The sequence below is a fragment of the Engraulis encrasicolus genome, chromosome 6 (genome assembly GCF_034702125.1).
Source record: "Engraulis encrasicolus isolate BLACKSEA-1 chromosome 6, IST_EnEncr_1.0, whole genome shotgun sequence".
NCBI classification, from domain to species: domain Eukaryota; kingdom Metazoa; phylum Chordata; class Actinopteri; order Clupeiformes; family Engraulidae; genus Engraulis; species Engraulis encrasicolus.
The window spans coordinates 14,796,041-14,805,691 of NC_085862.1; the positions used below are offsets into that span (position 1 = coordinate 14,796,041).

General features: G+C 43.3%; 1 protein-coding gene across 3 annotated transcripts; it reads right to left on the reverse strand.

Moving 5' to 3' along the window:
• Positions 1–300: 300 nt before the first annotated feature.
• On the reverse strand, positions 301–8,623 carry LOC134450198 (survival of motor neuron protein-like). 3 transcript variants are annotated; one of them, XM_063200051.1, is made up of 11 exons: positions 8,421–8,623; positions 7,763–7,837; positions 7,372–7,467; positions 6,015–6,197; positions 5,340–5,528; positions 4,647–4,754; positions 3,875–3,976; positions 3,301–3,405; positions 1,805–1,981; positions 946–1,004; positions 301–792 (listed from the first exon to the last, which is right to left on the reverse strand). In XM_063200051.1, the coding sequence occupies exons 1-11, from the start codon at positions 8,481–8,483 to the stop codon at positions 759–761; spliced, it is 1,191 nt and encodes a 396-aa protein (XP_063056121.1). In that variant the 5' UTR covers positions 8,484–8,623; the 3' UTR covers positions 301–758. The 3 variants fall into 3 exon arrangements, with proteins under 3 accessions (XP_063056121.1, XP_063056122.1, XP_063056123.1); XM_063200052.1 differs by lacking the exon at positions 7,763–7,837; XM_063200053.1 differs by lacking the exon at positions 3,875–3,976 and having other exon boundaries at positions 8,421–8,619.
• Positions 8,624–9,651: the final 1,028 nt, after the last annotated feature.

Consider the following 9,651-nt stretch of genomic DNA (forward strand, 5'->3'; position numbering starts at 1 on the left):
CCCTGAGTGTCATATTTAGACAGGGAATGAGCATGAAGACGAGAGTAAATTGGGGCAGCGTTGGGACTGAGGTCAGACTACGCTAGTTCGCCACTAGGGGCTCGAACCTGCACCCAACTTGTCAACACTCGAGTTCGGGCATGGGAGGCACACCACAATGCCGCTGAGCAAAAGGACCAGATCGATAGCTCAGCGCTACGATCCTTTATGAGGCTTCGGGAGGGAGGTTTACTAATGTTCTATTGCCGAACTCTTTTAGTTGGCATTCATCATTACATTAATTATAAGCAGCAAGCAGGACAAAGTGCTTATTTAAACAATTTATTGTACAAACGCGTACCAGAACAGCAAGCGTTCACAGGTCGTGTGTGTGTATATACAGTATAACAGTCTTTATATTTTGACAGGCACCATAAAGCCAGTTCTTACCCTCTCACAATACATCACATGTTCAGCCCCCCGCACATAAACTGGCACTCTGAGACACTTGGAGATACAACAGGTTGGTTAATTAATAAACATCAAAATAACATAGAAATAGTAAGTCCCATAAACAACGAAGAAATCTCCTGGGGAAAAAAAACATACTGGGAAACATACTGAACAACGGAAGTGCAAAAATTCCATCAAAAGTTTTTTTTTTTAGCATAAAAGTAAAACAAAGTACATTCATAAATAACCATTTGAAAAAATCTATTTAGAGTTGGTCTTTTATTCAGTCCTGTCCTCACAGACACATGATGGACCAGGTTCAGAGGTCATTCTTCCGTCTTCACGGCAACAGGTCTTTCACTAGACGAGGAGAGAGAGAGCAAGAGCGAGCGTGAGAGAGAGAGAGGGAGGGAGAGAGAGAGACCCTTACTCGGAGCCAGACCATCAGAGCAGTGGTCAAACTTGACCAAGTCTGCCGCATGACACTCCGATAACAGAAGCCTTCCGTCTTACTTGGCTTTCTTCTTCTTCTTGGAGTCCAGATCCGAGGCTGCGCCCCCCTGCTGAAGACCCTGGGGATGGACAGGACAGAGACAACATCTCAGTAACATTCAGGGTTCCCACACCTTTTTCATGAACAAATTCAAGCACCTTTCAAGCACCTTCAAGCACCAAATTTTCAGTTCTCCAGCACCTTTAACAGGTCGCGGGAAGGGGGTGTGGGGGTCCTCTTCCAGAAAATGTTGTTTTTAAGATACAATTTCCTGCATTCTCATCAATTTTAGGGTGTCGAATGGCAAATCCCATCTGACATCTCACTACCTAAGATTTTTGATGTAGCTGAACAATAGATTTCTATTATTTGGCTTACTGAGTTTGACTTGACACAAATTTCAAGCATTTTCAAGCACTTCAACAAAAATTCAAGCATTTTCACAACCTTGAAAACACTTAATTGAAATTCAAGGAATTTTCAAGGAATTCAAGCACCAGTGGGAACCCTGAACATTTGGAGGTTGGTGTGTGCACATCCACAAAACAATTATCCAGGTGCCAGACAAAAGTGGTAGGCAGTGTGATGATGAAGTGGCCCGCACACTGGGCATGAGATCCAAAAATATAAACTTTATTGAATTGTACAAGCAGCAACGTTTCGATCCACCAGTGGGATCTTCCTTCAGGTTGGCTCAAGCGGTAGGGCACTGCACTGCTACACCGGCGACCCGGGTTCGATTACGGCCCGGGTCCTTTGCCGACCCTTCCCCATCCGTCTCCCTCTCCTCACGCTTGCTTCCTGTCTGCATCAATGTCCCATCTCTCAAAATAAAGATCCCAAAAAGCATCAAAAAAAAATTGAGAAAAAAACCCTCACCATGTAGTAGCCGGTGTGGTATCCACACAGGTACCAGGAGAGCAGCATGCTGGAGAGAGACGCCACCTCGTCGTCACCTGCTCCGTCGCCGCCGCCCGCCATCATCATACCTGCACCTGCCTTACCTGGCGGACAGGTGAAGGAGGGCGGGGGAGGAGGCGGGAACATGGGGAACTCCTGCGGGGAGAGACAAGAGCAACGTCTCAGTTTTTCATTTTAACAAGCATAGGGAAGAGCGCTTTCAAAAATTCAGAGAATGCGCGCACATCAGCTGTGCAGGTGCTACACCAAACAGAAGACAACTGAAAGGAAGTGAGGTAATGCTTTACTTTACGGTACAGTAATTACTGTGTAATTTCTGTGTAACAACAGAGTAACCGCTACGTTACGTGGTATCTAATGGGTAAAAAGGGGGTTATTGCAAAGTAAATACCATGCAATACATATATCTCAAGAATGACTATGAAACTACTGCATATTTTCTAACCATCTCATCATAGAACTTCTCTCTGTTACCCTGTTGTTACTCAATTAAATGGTGCCCTTTTTACCTGTTAGATACCATGTAATTTCTCCCTGTGGTTACCGAGAAAGAAAGTACACCATAATTACATATGGTAACTGTACCGTAACGTAAAGTGTTACTGGAAATGATAAAGGTCCACAACACAGTTCTACCAGAGGGTAGATTACAGAAAGAGGACTCAAACTCCCCTCAGCCAATGGAAAGGAGTGTGCTCAACATAGAGGTAGAAAATAACACTAGAGGTGACCACGCCCCCCTTTTTACGGCAATCTGTAGCGGCCTTTATCTGTAGGTAGATCAGACAAATGGAAATAATGGAGAAGGAGGCTCAGCTCTGTCAAAAATGGCTTAATCATGTGAAAATGTCCCTCAACACACTATACAAGGACTAGTGTTGAAGTGTGTTGTTAACTATGTTCATAAAAGATATTATTTGATTTTTAAATGTATTTTATCGACTCATATGATTTAAGTAGATATTTAGCCTGGCACTTCAAATCTGGTCTTTGATTAATGTGTTACTTCATATTCACACAGTTTTAGTCAATTTTTTGACAGGGGTGGGCGTGTTCTCCATTGACTTGCATTGCCTGAAGGTACCTACACTACCTACGGAAGTTGGGAAGCTCAATCTGCCATTTCCCAGTGCTGTCACAAATTGCTGTGTCCTCTCTAGTGTTATTTTCTACCTCTATGGTGCTCAAGTTTGGTCTCCTAAGGGGGCGTTGTCCACTTCTTCTCGTCTTGTGATGTTTGGTGATAGCTTGCACAAGATGTGCGCTACGCTACAGCCATCTACAGCACTAATGGGACCTCAACTGTAAGGTCATGTCAACAAAGGTCCCCTAACCAAAGGTCTCCTAAAGGGGCATTCACCTGAAATCACATGGATCCCTGAAAAGTCAGAGCCCGAGTTATGTTCCTCTCGTCTACCCTCTTTGGTTCTATGCTCCCATTACAGATGTCTTACCGCTGTGCCCATGGGCAGCGTGGCCGGTGGGAAGGGGAAAGGGAAGGGCGGCATGGATCCAGACTTCGACTTCTTCGGGGACTTCTTAGCCTCCTTCTGGCCCTGCTGCTTACCAACACACACACACGCACGCACGCACACACAGTATTTTTCGATATTGAAGCAGGGCAAACACATACAGTACATGCTTACTTCTTAATCCTTGTCATGAGTTATTACTATAACATGTTCTTTGTATCCTTTCCACTCTAATTTGTACAGTTATGTACTATTCTGACGCAGGTGAGTCAGTAGAGTCAATATAATTATTTTGACTTATTGTGCTTTCATGTGGTCTGGTAATTTAAGGTAAATAAATACCAAACGCCGACATTCGAAGCACACAACACATCACACATCAACACATCACTTCTGGTATTTTTCACTGGACAACTCGTAGAAAATTTTGATACACAAGTTTACGAGATGATGACGTACACAACAGCTGGCTCACCATGGCAACCACTAACTTTAAAAACTCAAAAACCGGCATGTTCAGTATGTTAAGACGGTGTCATGGTAAATGCATTTTTACCTTTTGACTTTCTAATTCATTTTCCTGCTGTAGCTGATGAACAACGCAGTCTACAATCGTTTTAGTAAAGAAACAGGCCTGAGTCTCAATCTGGTCCGCCATCTTTAATTAACAACAAAAAAAGCACATGAACGCAATGTGTTGGTAAATACCTCTTCGCAACTGGATAATATCTACTTCCGAAGACCACATGAATGCACAATTAGGCACTTATTTCCAAATGTTCCACCACCCAATTCCCTATCACGATAAACATATCAATGCAGGCCAACAATGGGGCACAGAGACACAAGATGTGGTCAGGAAATCATCTTATGAGTATATTGCCATAAAAATCGCAGTACCAGTGCCCTACCGAACACATCTTAATGGTAGATGCTGCACTTTGCCTTCATAAATTATTATTATTGTGAAATGGTTATTATGATAACTACTATTGGGGTTACTGTCAAAAGTCATGTCAATGGTCTTTTTTTCAATACAGTTTTTCTTCTTGTAAAAACATAATTTGAAGTTTTTATACTGGCCAGTCAAACATTACACAAGGCACAATAGTGGTATTACTTTCAAAGGCCTTTTTCTCAGTGTCAATGTTGGTGTAGTCACTGCGTTCTTGATATGTATCGGTCAGTATAATGTACACACCATTTGATGGCATTTGCATCTCGTTTCATTCTTTGAGCAAGTGCCTTATAGTGCTGTTGTGTGTAAGGACTGACGATCCAAGACCAACCGACTAACAATTAAATGATTGATTGATAGATTGACTCACAGGTGAGTGCTGGGATTTCAGGGGACTTTTTGAGCTTTTTTCTGGGACTTTCTTCTTCCTCCAGTCCGAGCTGCTGCTTGCCGTTTCCTCTGGTGTCTCTTCTTCCTCCTGCACATTAAAGGCATTAACTATTATTATTATTTATATCCTTATTTTCGAGATAGGACAATGGAGGAGAGACAGGAATCGAATTTGGAGAGAGAGAAGGAAGGATCGGCAAAGGACCCGGGGCCGGAATCGAACCCATGCCGCCAGAGTAGACACCCAGTGCCCAGCTGGTAGCGCCATGACTGGTTCTTAAATGCATTAATTAAAGACCAGATGACATGTTAGCTTTTTTCTGTCTGGATAACACAAGTGTATGAGCAGTACTGTTACCAAACACTTAAGTAAAATTATTTAGTGACTTAAACTAGGAGAAAAAAAATTGCACAAACAGATTTCTTGCACACCTTCTTTGGCCAGGTGCATAGGAGGGGAACCCCTGGGGTCACCAGCGTTAGAGACAAGAAACCTGGTGTTATCTGGTAACCACTTGTACCGTTAAATTGCTTGAAGAAGTTCAGTAGACCGCAGCGTTATTAAACGCTGCAAATGTGGACAGCATGCAGGAGCTTTGTTGTGTCTGATGATCCTAATGAAATGCCAAAATACCTGGTGATCTGTATCGTATCGTAATTAAATACTAAGTACCTGTTGATCTGTATCGTCCTCTGTCTGGGACTCCTCGGGAGGAAGTAGAGCAGAGACGTCCATGTCTTCCTCGTTCTCGTAGACGTCGAAGCGAACTCGGCAGCGCTCGCCCTTCAGCCACACCACCACCCCGGGGTAGACCAGGCCGTCCTCTGACCACACAGCACGGCACGGCGAGTCCAGGGCCCACTGTTCACACAGGGTTGACAAAAATGTTATTAGTCCAGACGGTGGTGCTCAACCTTCTGATTCTTTGAAAACAGAACTTTCAAGAGGGACATTTTTGTACAGTAGGTAAAGAGGCAGGTGTTTTAGCACCACCTCGTCCCAATCTGTGCACACCTATGCATGACATGTGACAATCTTTACAAGATATTAGAGTCTGAATAGCTAGCCAAAAAAAAAAAAGATTAAAAAAAAAGGCATCAAAAGGCATCCCCCAGAAGCTGACCCATATTGGAGATGGGATTTATGGCTCTCAGTCGTGAATGAGCCACTATAAGGGGTCTTACACACCAGGGCGGTAAAGCGTCGCGGAGCGGCCGCGTTTTTTTACCGGCGTCGGTGAAAATACATTGAAACATATCTGTCCTTACACACCAACCGGCGGTAGTCGAGCGTCAGCGGCGCGGGAGCCGGCTCCCTCTAATACGGATCCTCTCTGTCATAACTGACCCTTATGTCTCGCCACGGCTGTTTGGGTAGCACCGGCAGCAGGGCACTCAGGTCCACGTCCTCCTCGTTCCCGTAGCCCTCAAACTCCACTCGGTATCGCTCGCCATCCACAGACAGGATGACTGCTGGATACACCAGCCCGTCCTCAGAGTACGTCGCCCGGCACTGCGATCCCACACTCCACTGAAACACACCACAGACAATACCAAAGACAATCAACACACCAAAGACAATCACGTAAAGGCCATTACATGCTGAAGAAGGGCTCAGCCCCAAACGTTTATGGGTGAATAAACTAAGACAACATCTGCAGAGTGCTGTCCTCGCTTCCTTCATTCATTTATTCATTAATTTATGGTTTATGTGGGATTCAGCAGCACCCACTTAGAAACTGTGAGAATCATTAGGCGATAGTGTGAGTGCGTCTCCACCACCATAGGCAACATTTAATAAGTGTTTTATTGAAAATGCATGTAGCAAAAATGCATACTTGCCGGACTCTGTAACAAAAGACAGAAACGATCATCCCCATTTAGGATTGCAGTCTTGAGGTGCTCTGGCACAGCACGCAAAGAGTGCATTGCAATATGCGACCTTGCCTCCTCCACTTGCGCTTGCCTCCTCGTCCCGCCTCCTGGCCCCTCCTCCGTGGAGAAAACGATAAAGTTTCCCAGCTGTCAGCCTAGCCACAACAGCTTTTGAGGGACTGTTTTTCATTCACCATCCCAATTGCAAATGAGAAAAAGACTCTATAATTGAGCTTTTGATGTGAAGTGAAAGCCCATTGGGAAACTCCAACTCCCATTGTCATTGTGACACAGCACTCCACAGCACACAAGTGAACACTGCACACTGCACACAACGAAATTGCATTTATGCCTCACCCGTGCAAGGGGGCAGCCCTCAGTGGCGCCCCATGGGGAGCAGTGCGGTGGGACGGTACCATGCTCAGGGTACCTCAGGCATGGAGGAGGATGGGGGAGAGCACTGGTTGATTACTCCCCCCACCAACCTGGCGGGTCGGGAGTTGAACCGGCAACCTCTGGGATGCAAGTCTGACGAGCATATTTTGCAAGATATTGAAATATAATGCTGTTGTCAGTGATGTCATCATGACATATTACTTCCTGGTACGAGGAGAGAAGCAAGTGGAGGAGGCAAGTGGAGGAGGCAAGGTCGCATATTGCAACGCACTCAATGACACTGTACCACTGTACCATAAGCGGGCAACCCGGGTTCAAGTCCGGTCTGGGTCATTGTCCAACCCTCTCTGTTCCACTTGCTTACTGTGATCTCTTTGCTGTTTTTTTTAAAGGTACAACCCCCCTTTAAAGGATTGCAGTCTTGTACATACTACCTTTGAGGTGGACTTGGTGGCATCTGTGGCTTCCTTCTGTGGTGTAGGCACCCTTGGCGATGAGGCATCACCACTGTCCTCCCCAGACGTCTGACCCTTTCAGAGACATCAGAATAGTCGTGTGGGTTGCAAACATAGGATGAAAAGCCCAACAAAGAACAAGTAAGGTATGCCTGTTCCAGCCACAGTACACACAATAACAACCCTATTTAGAATGTACAAATGACAAACAATGATGTTGATGAGAATGGGTGGTTTCCAGTTGAGGACAGGGCAGCTACCAAATGTCCCCTGGAAATATTAGTCGACCCCAAACTATGCACTAAATTAAAAGATAGCTACAAGGGGTCTTCATGACAGACTTGACTGGCACTAGTTAATCATAAATTACCCGCAATGACTGGACAGCTTTATCATATGCCTTCACCAGTGCCGAGTCGTCGTCATCAAAGGCAAGTCGTCCTCTCTGTAGAAACGACACCATACCGTTATAACATGGGTATTGCGCCATTGCCTGCTTCTGGGAGTGGGCTCCCTGGGTGGTTTCGAATTGATTGAAACCAACAAGAATTTACTTGTCAGCCATCCAACATAACAGTACAGCCCTAATCTCGGATAAACTGACTGATACAACAATAAATGCTGGTGGTTGGGTATAAAGGATGAATGCCATCCATTGTACTCATTGAGAGTACATTTGTAGCCTACTGCATGAAACTACGGTACTTGCACGTCGTTAACGTTCGCTATTGGTTTCCCAGTCATCTTGTCATCAATTATTCAGGTGAGAATAAGGACAATTATCAAGTTACGGGTTAGCCATGCTTAAAATGAACAAACAGCACATAAGGTGTGATAAGTAAACATACATATAGGCTAGTACCCAACGTATGGCCACAACACGGACACTGTGCGTCATAAACTCACTGCAGTCTTGCAAATCAGAAAGGCTATCACTTTACATGAGAAATGTGCTCCTCAGCTCACACCTCAACTGACTTCTAGCTGTCAAACATCAACACACACGTGCTTTACAACTTTAAACTTACATTGGCGTCGTCTTTCCGGAAAACAACTGTCTCTGAGCAGTCTGCCATTCTACTAGTCAACATTCACTAATTTATAACTTCAATTATAATTTCAAAGACATGTTCACAAAGAAATCAAAGTTCCAACTCAGGATTCCCGCGGCGAACACTGCGCGTTCTATGCTCGTCATGTCACGTGTGCTGCCCGCCGTCACCATTTGGCGCCGAAAGCAGATCTGTAGAAGGTATGGCTATAAATCCTCTCTGGTATGGCCACATACCTGTATTAACCCTTTCATGCACGGTGTCCACATACGTGGACAGTAATTCTAACCCCACTTTAGATAGGTAAATAGTGGTTATTTTTTTCCAAATTGTATATGGGAAGTACCATGAGGTTCATTACAATACTTTAACAGCAGTTATAACTTTTTGCACTAAATATTAAGTGTTTGATGACATCATCAATCTAAGAAATCCACCGATGTGAATTATGACCATAACAAGCATGTTTATATCTGAAAATCAACCACACCAAAGGGCAATTTCAGGTTTTAAAAAATATTATGATGTTTAGTACAGTTCACTTGAGAAGTCTATGTTGTTAAAATCCAAATTTACAATAAAGGTAGGTTTTTATACAATATAAAGCTACTGTCCACGTATGTGGACGTTGCGCATCAAGGGAGTCTAATGATAAACATATTATTTATGATTACCGTGAGAATATTCTGCTCATTTTGGGCAAATACTTAATGTTATGAGCATTTATAATGATTATAGTGTGAAAATAAATTATTTTTAACATATTTAACACATTTTAACACTTTTAATTTAATAAATTCAAGAAAAACTACCTAAAATTAGTGTTTCACGCACGTGTCTATAGGCATATTTCGGGTTTCTTTCACCACAAAATGACACAAATGATGTAGGAATGAGCTAGAATACATGCTGAATCAAATACAGATCTGTCTTCATCAGAATTGAAGTTTTTTTCCACATGCAACAAGGTTTCCCCACAAATCTTGCCATAGCTGTGTATGTAAATATTGCTAAATTGACAGTTTTTTTTCTCTTTTTTCATCTTTGTTCGTTAAATACTGTAATATATAATGTGTAAGTGTCATATAATGTTGTAATATTACATATAGTAACATGGAAAGTAAGTAAAATAACTTGCATTTATAATAGGAGGTCTATTTAACACTATTTTTTCACAGAAAATACTTGAACATGCTGATGAATGACT

What these genes read in the sequence shown, in the direction of transcription:
- LOC134450198 (XM_063200051.1), bottom strand. Translation starts at nt 8,483, where the DNA reads ATGTTGACTAGTAGAATGGCAGACTGCTCAGAGACAGTTGTTTTCCGG. An exon ending in CCACCAAGTCCACCTCAAAG is followed by an intron (nt 6,198 to 7,371) that starts GTAGTATGTACA and finishes GGTGTGTTTCAG; the next exon opens with TGGAGTGTGGGATCGCAGTG. An exon ending in TGAAATCCCAGCACTCACCT is followed by an intron (nt 3,977 to 4,646) that starts GTGAGTCAATCT and finishes TGTTAATTAAAG; the next exon opens with ATGGCGGACCAGATTGAGAC.